The sequence below is a fragment of the Taudactylus pleione genome, unplaced genomic scaffold, assembly GCF_031769625.1.
Source record: "Taudactylus pleione unplaced genomic scaffold, aTauple2 ptg001357l, whole genome shotgun sequence".
In the NCBI taxonomy this organism is placed as follows: Eukaryota; Metazoa; Chordata; class Amphibia; order Anura; family Myobatrachidae; genus Taudactylus; species Taudactylus pleione.
In genome coordinates this window covers 176,385-189,875 of record NW_028285757.1, presented here as the reverse complement: position 1 = coordinate 189,875, position 13,491 = coordinate 176,385, and the positions used below count along the sequence as shown (strand labels likewise).

Below are 13,491 nucleotides of genomic sequence, written 5' to 3'. Positions count from 1 at the left end.
CTGTGACTATGGACTTTGGAAGCCCGGCATTGAATGTTTGCTTGGCTTCTGACATCAAATTAAGTAATGCGATAGCTACTAGCCATAGCATCAAAACCATTTAATGGTATAACCATCAATCGCTACTAAGTATACATCCCTAGAAGCCGCCAGTGCTTGATGCTTGTAAACATAAGCTGAGTTGCAGTCACCATTTACCAGTGTCTGCAAACACATACCAGGCTGTCAGCCAATAGATGGGCATTGGAAAGCTGTATCTGATGGTTGGAAACCATCAAAAATCTCCAACTCAATGAAAAAAAGGTATTTCCATCAGATTGGGAAAATCAATGGGTGCTAACCAATATCCCTCCTTAGCTGTGACCCTGTGCTGGAGGACCTCTGTGATTGCCATGTGGCTCCCCTATGATCTACAAGCAGTGCCTGCACTCCTGCCACTCCTCAGCACTGTCCTTTATTTTTATTAGGAGACTCTTGCCCAGCAGGTTTACCCTCACTAATGCTCTCAGGTTCCGCTCTGACTCACGTTTAAGCTCTTGTATACAATCATTTTGATCCATTTAAATGCCTTTATACCTTATCACATTGACCCTTATCAGATTGGTTTTGTTCCTACTCAGCAATCTTTGGATAACATCAGATGAACAGTAAACACTATTATCCACATAAACATGGACCATTATGTTTCATACCCTGGGAAAATGTGGGTCCACTGAGAATTTTTGAAGGCTACTCATGCTTTGTTTCAATCTCCTCTTTGGCAGTGCTGACCTACTGTAGTAACTTGTCTCATCTGTATTCAGCTTAAGTAATGGCACTTATCAAGGATGTCCAATATCACCTCTGAAATATGTTTTGTGCATAGAATCACTAACAGCCTCAATTCACCAGCTCCATGATCAAAATGAATCCCCTATATCCAGATAGGGGGATTCATTTTGTGTCAGCCCAATATAATATTTTGCTTTTCACTGATGACTATTTGTAACTTTATGCAAACCAATGACCTCACTTGCTAAAATGTTTAAGGTTTGGGACTCCTATAGTAGTGTTTTGTATACAAAATAAATAATTCCATATCTGAGACACTGGCTCACTATTTACTTGCTCATGTCACAAACATTCTGGAACTTAACTTTGAATTTCAAGAGCAACCCCTTTCATATGGTATTTACTAACCCAAATTACAAAAGAGTATGCCCAACTTTTTTCAAACTAATTATCCTTCCCTATTATTTCTGTGGACCCATTGATTTTTTAACTTGGCTTCCCATAAATTACAAACCGGCCTCAGCATGCTCTGTACCCACCATTCAGATTGCCCTTCTGGTCCAGTGGATAAGCATCACCAACTTACTACATAGCCTTTTACCTTGACTCCAATCTTGAAGCGCCCACTTTGTCCTATGAAGGACAAACTTTCTTCTTCTTGGATTCGAGCAGAGATCACCAGAGTTTTCTATGTTCTGGGAAATTTTGCCCAACCTCCATTTCAGAATTGTGTGAGAAATATGGTCTCTCCCCTTTTCTCAAATTCCAAATCTTACAAATCAAATGATTCATACAATCGCAATCTAAATCCTCTAAATTCTGTCTGTTGACCCCTTTTGAAAGGAAATCCATTATGGTGGCCTAAAATCAGGATTTGGTAGGTCCACTGGATGAAGACAACATATCGAAAAAGCTTCTATAAACACAGATTTATGGAAAAACTTGTTTAAGGTGGTACTTAGTTTCCTTCAGACTCCGCAAGATTTTGAATTCATCTTCCAATCTTTGTTGGTGGCAGTGTGGTGGAGTTGGCACATTATGTTGTGTGTTGGGAATTCCTGCAGATCTCTGATTTTTGGCATAACATCTCTGTACTTATCAGCCAGGTCCCTGCAATAGAGTTCACCATTTATTCTCTTATTGTGCTACTGTGCTGCCCCATGGCTACACTTAGCAAATCAACTTATAAATTGGTTCAACATATTTGCACTGCTGCAAGATTTTAAATTGCTAAAGATTGTAAAGCTCCAAGGTTTCCCTGTTATAATGCAGTGATTTGGTATATCGCTTCAATAGAATATATCAAAGGTCCATTTAATGACAGGATTGCAAAATTCCATGAGAAGTAGACTCGTTGGCATTGTTACAACTACTCTTCACTTCCTGGTACTTTGTAGTGCAACTATCTGTTTCTACTTTTCTTCCCTTTGCCCCTTCCTTGTATTTCGTCCCGTCTCCTTATCAGTGATAGGCTGGTCATCAGGGCTTTGAAGTGTCATAACCAAAACACACACATACCCTCCTCCTATTACCTGTTATCCCCTATTCCTTACTCCTGCATCTATAAAAATATTCACTAGGTACTAATATTATTGACACTACATACTTTATATTTTTGTTTGCTGTGTACTTTGTATCAATTGGATTGCATTGTCTATTTGCTATATTTAGTGCTATGTTATATTTAGTGTTATGTTTTATTATGTATGTATCATCTGATGTAATAAAAATAATTAAACACAAACTACAATGTCAGCACATCTACTTCAAAACAAATTACAATATTTAGTATATATTTAGTTTACTGTATGTTTGGTTAGTCAACAGATAAATACATTTGATCTGTACTTTATATCTGTAACTTTTCTTCGTAGATACCTTAAAAGTCAGGATTCCACCATGTCCATTTTGGATATTTCTATGATGACTGGTTTTGCCCCAGATATCAATGACCTAAATAAGGTGAGTTCCAAGGCCAGGAAACTGACAGCAAATATGGATATCAGGGTCACATTATCAAGGGGACTTAAGGATAACCAGCTCCATGATCCTCTCACAAACTAGTCTAATTTGTTTCTTTCATATTGTCCATATAGATTGTCCATAACAAGAGAGACATATAGATAAAGGGCTATATTTAGAAAGTGGCAGGTTTGGTGTTATTTAGAACCCACCAGAAACCATTGTCGAAATTATTAATGCCTAATTATTAGAATTGACTAAAGGGCAGTTTTGATCTCTAAACATAATCGACAATCAATCCCCATTGGATTTGAAATTACAACACGCCATGGTGTGTTCATTTTATTGGTGGTTTCTATCCAAATCATTGTGGAATAGTAGCTATTCAATTTATATTTGTTTAATGGGTCTCTTCTATTTGGTATTGAAAACACTATTTAATAGACATCTGAAGAACAGTCTGCTGGCTACTTTCTCTTTCACTTTTTGGGTTTATGAGGAGTTTATAGGTAGTAGAAAGTTGTACAGAGATAGTGGGAGACATATAAAAAGTGATTGCTGATTGTGATGAGGTTTTTTTTAAGGACTTAATTCTTGTTCAGTAAATTGTCTTTTTGAAGTGTTTCCTCTTTTAAAGTTGTGTTTTCCTTTTTAGTTTCTAAAGCCCTGTGTATGTTTTTTTAGTCTGTGTGCATGTGGTGCAATTGTGTGTTTGTGTTTTATTTTTCAATGTTTTATATTTTGATTGTTTGTGTATTTTGTATAAAAGTGCAGTCATATCTTGTGAGTGGCTCTGTGACTAGTGCATACTTTATAACAGAAAGTTGGCCAAAACACAGAATAGAGAAGCATTCATGTAAGGAATATGGGTATGCTGGAATAAAAACTTTTACAAGTTTGACAAGATCCTCATATCCCTATTTATTTTGTTCTATTCTAGTTGGCCTACACATTGTTGAACAGAAACTACTTGTCAATAATGTATGCTCTGATTATACTATTAGGTAGAATTTGTCTTTTGTATCACATTTAATTCTGGCTGTCTGGAATTGGGGATTTTTGTAGCATTTTATAAATAAATGATGATGATGATGATAATACTACTAATAATAATCATTAAATCACTATATTTTATTACATCTCAAAAAATCTAAATGTATAAAAAATAAAATCTCTTACAAGTAGTTAATGATTCTGTAAGGTTCATTTTTCTGCTTTTATAAAAACAGTTTAGATCCTCTTGGCGTAGTAAAGAATTAACCTGCCTTGCAAAAAATTTAATTTCCATGTGATCTGTTAATTCAGAATTTCCTCCAATGAAAAGTGTGACACGTTTAGTTGCTTCTTCAAAGTAAGTTACAGCTGAAGAAGAGGCCACCAATTTTGTTTTTTAATCATGAAAGCTAATACAAATCACAGTATACAGTATTTAAATAAATGGTGCTTAATCATTAGCTACTCTAAAGTAATAGATACTGTAGGTATATTATCACTTTTAATATTTCAAATGAATATTCCCTGTAACTACAGCTTAAAAACAGAGTGGACAGATACATCTCCAACTACGAGATCAACAAATCTGAATTTGATAAGAGCACACTGATCCTGTACATTGACAAGGTAAGATTACTGTCATTAACAAAATACCACTCACTGTATATTTCAGTTGTTGTTTAATGTTTTTCTCTAATCTGCCTTACTACTGTTTAGAGCAGGGGTCTTCAAACTTGGCCCTCCAGATGCTGTGGAACTACACATCCCAGCATGCACTGCACATAGTGTTAGCATGCTGTTATATCAAAAAGGTGGAAGTGCATGCTGGGATGTGTAGTTCCACAGCAGCTGGAGGGCCAAGTTTGAAGATCCCTGGTTTAGAGGGATCAATAATCATTTACATGATACAGCTGCAATAATGGGGACTTTAAGAGAAGGAGATGAAAACGTTTCATGATTATTATAAAACTAAAACTAATTATTATAATGTAGTGACTCAGGGAGAAAAGGAATCGATGAAACTCATTTGTTTAAGAATTGTTCATTTTGATTACTTTAAAATAATTTAGTGTTCAATGTATATACTGTGTAATGTGAGTTTGATCTATGTACACCAGTCATTCCTTTGTATTTCATTATATACTCAGATATCCCACACAGAGGAGGAGTGTATAAAGTTCAATCTCCACCAGTACTTTGAAGTTGGGCTAATCCAGCCGGCGTCTGTCACTGTGTATGACTATTACTCTCCAGGTAAGACCTTTATCAGCAACTCTTTGTAACCCTGTGGTCTGACCACTCACTGATCATAAAAACGTAAAACAGTATTACTAATTGTTCTCATTCGGCAGAATATTCTCACATTGATTTTCATCATTGTGACAAACAGAATTTCCCTTTTTCTGTGCTGATTTCTAGTTCTATACTTTTTGAAGTGTAGCACTTATTTTATCTTATTTTGGAACAACCACCTTCAGACAGATTAATTAATGACCCTCTGAAACATTAATTTGGGTCAAAGATATATCAGGGAACAAAGGTTATGTCTTCAGCGGCATCACAAGAGTAGTGCGGGGGGTGTTGGGTGTCACCATATATTTTTGATAGCCAAAAAGCACCAACTGTTATATTTATTTTATTTCTTTTATTTATTAACAGTTTCTTATATAGCGCAGCATATTCCGTTGCGCTTTACAATTGTCAACATTGATAGAACAAAACTGGGTAATAACAGACAGATATATAGGTAGGAAGGCCCTGCTCGCAAGCTTACAATCTATAGGGAAATAGGCAGTAATACACAAGGATAGGTGCTATATATTGCATCTTGGTCCAGCCACAATGCACAGTTTCTTGGTTGGCTGCATGATCCAATCACACAGGAATGTCGGCCAAATGTCATGAGGATGTGAGAGAAAGACAATGTGTGAGGTTATGTGTGGACTGTAAAAGGGGATGTAATTAGATATGGTAACTATGAAGGTTGTGAGGGCGGTTCTGGGATCTGATAAGCTTGCCTGAAGAGGTGAGTTTTCAGGGATCGCTTGAAGGATTGGAGACTAGAGGAAAGTCGTATTTTGCGTGGTAAGGCATTCCATAGAGTGGGTGCAGCCCTAAGAAAGTCCTGTAACCGTGAGTGGGAGCAAGTAATGCATGTATCTGTTCATGTAGACTGCTGACAAGCTTCTTTTTCTTCATTGTAACCCACAGAATTGTTGTTTTATCTTAACATGACCAAAAGAAGTTTTAGCTTAGGATATTACTGTAGAGGTGTCCTCATACAGCCTTGCTTTAGGTGAATAAGACACAACTTTTGCCAAAAGGAGGCCTTTGGCGGCTCACTTGCAAAGATCCTTGTGTGTAAAGAGGGGCTATTTGGTGTGCAAGGGTCCTTGCAACGGAGCAATAGGAAGCACCTTTTTTTTCAAAAGTTGCCTCTAATTATCATTTTAAAATCCTACAAGAAGCAACAAATCTATATTGCTAGCATAAATTGTCCACTGGGGCTTGCAGCACATGTACGTATGTGTGTGCAAATGTGAAAAAAAATTGGTTCTGATATGAGTGCCCGCAGCTATTCTTCCCTCCGTGTACCATTATGCTGAATATTTGTCTTTGTAAATAGGTTATACTGATTCATTTGCAGAAAAGATTGTCATCTTGCACCTCTGGTACACTTGAGTATCTTTGTATGCCACTACAATACAACTAACACACAATATTTAGCAAAAAAGTACACTCCGCTACTGTACCTGTGTCGGTGTCTCTCTGCTGCACCAAGCATCTTGCGTGGTATGGTGTAAAGATACTGGGTGCATGAGGACACATCTGTATTACTAACTATCAATTCTTTATTTGTCTTCTTTGTGAATTGGTTTTTCTCAGATTAACATGACCAGGCGTTAAAGAAACTGGCTTACAGGAAGTATATATTTTATTTGTCTTGACAGAAAACCGCTGCACCAAATTCTACCATGTGGATGAGGACAGTAAGCTTCTGGGTAGGATCTGCCTGGGAGAGGTGTGCCGCTGTGCTGAGGGTAAGATACAAAGCAACACAATGTTTTGGGTGTCCACCAGTAAATTGTATGTATAGTCAAAATGTGTTATTGATGCTTTTATATTTAAACAACGCTAATGGAAAAAAGCAATAAGTATGTATTAATATTTATTACAATCAACCAAATGGAAAATATGCTACAAAATATTTAATTGCCTTTTAAAGTTAATTTGTACAATATATTATAAATGTCCATGCCTTTCCAAGACAAGAAAGTGCAACAGTCTATAGGAGGAACCAATAATAAACAATTATTCATCAATTGTGCCATTCAACACCACCTGTTATTTGATACTACAATCATTTTAATATATCTGTAGATAAAAAATACAACATCAGAGGTATTTAATGGTTTACAAAGCATTGAAATGCCAAATATTTTATTTGAATGGATCGTCACATAAACAGGTCTCAGACAGCAGTTTCTAAATAATTACAAAGTGGTTCATCATACGGTTCCTACAGACACTGATGACTTTTGATCTCTTCTGTTACAGAAAATTGTTTTATGCAGCAACAATTAGCCAATATTGATGCTGGTGTTCGACTTGACAGAGCCTGTGACGTGTCCGTGGACTATGGTGAGATCATGATGTTATGGATATTATATAATGTAACAGCTGGAAATTATCTTTAATCATTTACATTTTTAGTCCTCTTGAAGTTCCTTCTACCTTGAATCACTTAACCCTTGGCTGTATTCATCTTATTACAAGTTATAAAAGGTTAATTCGATTTCAAGTATTTGATTTTTTTCCACAGTCTTCAAGACCAAGCTCATCGCCATTGAGCACAAGGACAGATTTGATACCTATGTAATGACTATTGATACAGTCATTAAGGAAGGTAAATGAAACATAATACATGTAGCTTATGTATTTTAAACTGTACTCTGATTTCTTCTCATGTCCGTCTATGGTGCACGGTGACCATAACACATAGCTGGATTCAGACTCTTGGAACTCTAAGCAACAAGCTGGTTGGGGCCCGCTTCCCATCTAAAGCCGCATACACACTAGAAGATAAGTTGGATGATATGAACGATAAACGATATTGTTAATCGCGTTCAATATCATCCAGTGTGTAATGCGGATTTAGATGGGAATCGGGCCCCGACCAGCTTGTTGCTTAGATTCTCACTCCCGTGGATTGTTAAAGATGTCTTCCATCGCTCATACTTGCAGAGCAACCTACCATCTGGTTCTGCAAGTACGGTGATGAGGGAGGGTGCCATTACTGAACAATATAATTTATGATATCATTATTTGTCTATGCTCATTGAGTCCGGCAGTGCAGTGAAGACACTTAACAATATCGCTCATGGAGCATATTGTTAAGTGTGTATACGGCTTAAGTTTGTCCAAAAACCCCCTGGAAAAATTGTTTAGTGACACTCATCCCTAGACAGGGGCCTAGCTTGCCTAATAGTAGATCCAGCTATCCCATTCCATTTATACTAGATCGGCTAAATTTAAGAAAGTGTCAGACTAATTGAACCTGATTCTGAGTCACATGCCATGTCTTTGGGCTTGATTCAAAGATGGACGCAATGCCAAAATGTATGCAGATCGAGCGACTGTTTGCCATTTTGCATGTGTGTAAGTTGCGCTGTGCCCACTCAGAAATTGTTTTGCAACTACGCTTGCACAGAGGATTCAATCGCAAAGTGAGTGATAGTTAGAATGTGTTTGGGGGAGGTAACTGAGAGTGGCTAGGAAAACGCAAGCGTGTCTGACAGTATCACAGGCATGCTTATATTAGCCACTGCTATCACCTTTACAGCATGAGAGCTTTCTGAGTGTTAGGAGAGATGCTGTGTTTGACACTTGCTGTATATGCTGCATGGATGCCGATATACATCAATGTTACCGATGTTTATGTTGATGCGCAACATTGGTCTGATGTGAAAATGCAGCAGTGGGTAACGGGCGTCCCTGTGCTCAGGTAAGCTTTGGAAACATTAGCGTATTTTGTCTTTGCATTCTGTGCAAAATCACATAATCGAGCATTTTGTTTGCAAAATGCACATGTGCAATAAGTTCTAAAGACTCCTATGGTGCATGCATTACACACAGCTGAGATGGAGACTCCTGGTCTCAGAAATATGTTGGAACAGTGATGGGCAGTGACTGGGATGTAGCTAGAAATGTGTGCAAGACTGGTCAGTTTAGTTTGTGTGTAATGGGAATGGTGTGTACATGTCAGTAAATGTGACTGTGTACACAGGCCTACAGGAGGCCATGGGGTTGGTGCAAGGTTTGATGGTACGAGCGATGGTGGCCTCTAATGAAGCACCACTCAGTATTGCTGTATGTACAGACACTGAAAGTCCTCACACAGAGTATTCTGTAGTACATATTTACAGTAGTAACCAGTCCTCTTCCCTACACCTGGCAGAACTTTGGGCTCCATTGTCAGAATGCTGAGCAGTTGGGAATATTGTCCCTCTCTAGCTCTTCTCCAGATGTTCTCTCTGTATCTATCTGAGAGTGGGAAGAGGAAGGAGATAGTCGTATCGGGGGAAGCTGTGACTAACAATGGATCATGCGTGTAATTCAAATCCGAACACTAATGCCATCGCTGCTGCAATCTCTCACGGATCACAATAAGGAAAGTATACTAATGTCTCCAAAGCTTGATGTGCAACAGCTTGGACTTCAGGAACATTCACACAGACCGGGCAGCAACGGAACTCCTGAGTAAGTCTGACCAGTCTCAAACACTGCGGCTCTCCTGATGCGCTTAGTGCTCTCATACTGCAAAGGAGATTGCAATAGTTAATTTATGCATGCCCATGAAATGGAGATTAAATGTTCCCAACATGCCTTCATTTGCCTAACCACCACCCCACCCCGTTACACCTCCCAAATTCTGACAACCTGTCACTCACTTTGCAAGTGAATCCTCTGTGCAATGCAAAACCACAACGTATATGCATGTGTAGCTTACACACATGTACAATGGCTGCAAATTGCCCAATCTGCATAATCATTGGCATTTGCATCCAGACATGACTAGGGTCCTATGTGAGTGGGAATATCCTTTACAAAGGAAGAATACATAAAAAAGGAGGATATATTGAAATCTATTGAATGAATTTAAGTGTTTCCATTAGCAAGATTTGCCTTTATTAAATAGACAATATTTCTAACAATAAGCATATATGTGGTCCATCGTATGAATACTTGTAAAGAGATAGTGGTACAAATTACCATGCGCCTAACAGCGGCCCGTGATCATACAGGTAAAGATAGTGTCACCAACACTCCACCAACATGGAACATACAAAAAAATGTTTTACCAAAAATGATCTTCAGGCGCTCAGATCTACAAACGTCCCTTCCAGAAATTACTCATGAGACGGTACCCTAAAACTCAGATAGGAAACAAGGAAATCCCATAGTGTGATATTGTAGTAGTATTTTCACTGTATATTTCCACAAAGCATAACATCACCCTTTAAAGTAACTCTTGAACTCATACCAGAAATGGTAGTCTACTGTAGATAAAGTAGACAATACAGCATAGGGGTATAAGTTTTCTGGATCTCCCTCCAAAATAGCACCTCCTCCTCCTCAAAATACAATTCTCACAGTCAGATAATGTGGTCTACAAATGGAGTAGACAACAAACACATAAAGTCCTAAACATCAGGCGTCTCTGAAAGTTGTTACAGCAGGACTCCCTGGAAAGCGTCCAAATGGTCCCCTCCTTTCTCCTCCACCAGGTGGGGACCGTTTGGACGCTTTCCAGGGAGTCCTGCTGTAACAACCTTTGGGGCCGCCTGATGTATAGGACTTTATGTGTTTGCTGTTACTTTAAAAGGTGGTGTTATGCTTTGTGGAAATTTACAGTGAAAATACTCCTACAATATCACACTATGGTATTTCCTTGTTTCTGTCTGAGCTTTAGGGCACCATCTCCTGAGTAATTTCTGGAAGGGACATTTGTAGATCTGAGCGCCTGAAGATCATTTTTGGTAAAAAAAAAATAGTATGTTCCTTCTTGTCATACTGTATATTAATCTCTTATAATTTGTAAAATATTCAGAAATGGTGGATTACTACAAAAAAATGTACCGTAAGTCTTAAAAATGTGTCTCAGACTGGAATCTGGGATGAACTGTACCTGCAACTTCTACTTTTAAGGAATGCAAAAACTTACATTTAAAACCATTGAAGAATAAGTAATGAAAAAAGGAACATGGTCTACTTATTTCAATATTTTTTTTAATTTTTAATCCCCAAGAATAAGACTACTGACAGCTGGACATGTGCTTTAATATTTTCAATTTGTGTTTTCTTCTGTTCATTTATGGAGAACCACTTTCATTCACCACTGTTTTTCAATTCTAGGCACAGAGTTAATTCGTCCAGGAATAAAACGCAATTTTATTAGCCACAGAAAATGCCAAAAATCCTTACAGTTAAAGACTGGCCGAGAATATCTGATCTGGGGAGTGAGTAAAGATCTTTGGAACACGGGTTCTGAGTAAGTAGAAATATAGAACAATGAGTAAGATAAGTTACCAGTAGAATTGACTAAATTCCTAGGCATGGAGGTTCCCTTGGCTGACCATCCCTTGTTTAAGTATTCTCTGTTACATCTGTTTATGTGTTTTATTTAGATGCTATTGCTGATTATGGCCCTATATTTAGGCTGCTTCTGTTGTGTTTACCTTTTACACCTGGCTTGTCGTTGAATTTGTGTTACTATGCTGTTAAGGAATTTGTGGCATATATTGTTTCTGTTTCTTTATAGGAAAACTGGGGTTGGTATATTGCTCCTAGGCTGGCTGTGTTACAGTATGTCCTTGAAAATGAATGAATCCCCCTCTATTCCTTTTTATTAGCTAGTTACTGGGGTTAAGTGGTTACAGTTGGCATTTAAAAACTAGGGGGTACATTTACTAACAATCATGTTTGGTCGAGATGTCAACCACGGGTGTGTTTGGGCATTTTTTACTACTCGCAAACTCAGGTGAGAAATCATGAAACTTTCTGCAAAACATGGGTGAAAGCTCAAATAGAAATAAAAACACCATCATCAAAACATGGCAGTACTTTCCTTAGACAGGAATACAACACAGGAATTTAACAAGCATCGTGTTTTTAATCATGAGTGTAATTTATTTTTTGTAATCAATAATTTGTATTAGAATTATTCAAGATATGATAAATTAAAGTGGGTACAGAAAAAAGAAAAGGAAATACATAAGGGGTGGAAGCATTTGTTATACAATAAAATTACAAAACATAACATGTATATCAGAATAAAGGACATATAATATTTACAAATCTACAGCAATATTAAGATTTCTTTCAGAATACAGGTTCCAAGACAACCATTTCATTAATGGTGAATTAGTAGAGTTGGAATAAGGACAGTTTAAAGTTTCCATTAGGAAACTATAATTTAGTTTAGATATAATTAAATGAATAGGAGACTTATCTTGTTTCCAAAATTGAGCTATAGCAGCTTTCGTGGAAATAAAAATATGGGTTATAAGATATCTAAGATGTTTTGGGATATTATTTGTAAATATATGTAGTAGAGCAATAGCAGGTGTTAAATAAATTTGAAGACCGGTAACTTGTAGCAACAAATCTTCTATTTCAAGCCATAGGGAATGAATATTTGGACAATCCCAGAAAATATGTATCAATTCACAAACTTGACCACATCCTCTACAACATAAATAAGATTGAGAAAAATACATTTTGTGCATTTTAGCTGAAGTCAAATAAATACGATAAAATAATTTAAAGAACATTTCAATATGTGAAGTAGATTTAGACATTGTAAAAACAGATAAAAACATCTGAGACCAAACATGTGATTCCAGACTTATTTGAAGGTTTTGTTCCCATTTTAAATTACATTTTGTTTTATCTGGTGCATCTACTGGAAGAAGCAAGGAATACCAGTAAGATATACCTCCTTTTTGAGAGGAGGAGGAGATAGATACAAGATAAAATAAATGTAGGAATTTTACACCTATTTATTTGCACTAGAAGGAAGGATTGAACCCAATGTATAAAATTCAGCATAAGGTAAAGAGAATTGGGATTGTATTTGAGAGAATGATTGAAAGGATTCTCCAAGAAATAAATCAATAAGATTACAGATACCATGAGAAATCCATATAGATAAAGTTAAATCTGGAATACAGTAAGACAAAACAGACCTTGAATAGAAAAATTACTTGCATGTAAATATATTTCAAAAAGGTTAATAAATCTATCCCATGCCTTTAAACTCTCAAGTGTAGCTCTAGAAGTAAATCTAGAGATTACTCTGGAGCCAGATGGAATCCATAATAAATCAAATAAAGACATCTTACCTATCAAGACATCTTCCAGGATCATCCGAGGTTTATATTTTGGGGCCAGAGCCCAGTCACTAATTTGATTGATCATACAGGAAAGTTGATATAATTCAAGTCTAGGAAATGCGAGACCTCCTGCTGATTTGAGTATCATTAAATATTTTTTAGACAATTTTTTTTTTTTTACGCTATCCATATTTATAAAAGAAAAGCATAAAAGCGGTTCAGCCAATTTGAAGGAAGGATCCTAGGAATAGATCTAATTAAATATAACATTTTAGGCAATAAAACCATTTTAATTACTGCTATCCTACCTATCCAGAAGATCTCTTGATTCATCCAGTCATTTGTAAAAGTTGAAATTTGTTTCAAGGAA

At 36.9% G+C, this 13,491-nt stretch overlaps 1 protein-coding gene across 1 annotated transcript in view; it reads left to right on the top strand.

Annotated features, from left to right (window-relative positions):
* The window catches only part of LOC148443004 (complement C3-like), a 124,351-nt gene that overhangs the window by 104,054 nt on the left and 6,806 nt on the right, over nt 1-13,491 (top strand). The window contains exons 34-40 of the mRNA XM_088463399.1: nt 2,646-2,733; nt 4,264-4,353; nt 4,875-4,980; nt 6,678-6,767; nt 7,285-7,368; nt 7,550-7,633; nt 11,143-11,278. Of these exons, the coding sequence (XP_088319525.1) occupies nt 2,646-2,733; nt 4,264-4,353; nt 4,875-4,980; nt 6,678-6,767; nt 7,285-7,368; nt 7,550-7,633; nt 11,143-11,278 (678 nt within the window). The remainder of the gene's footprint in view (nt 1-2,645; nt 2,734-4,263; nt 4,354-4,874; nt 4,981-6,677; nt 6,768-7,284; nt 7,369-7,549; nt 7,634-11,142; nt 11,279-13,491) is intronic.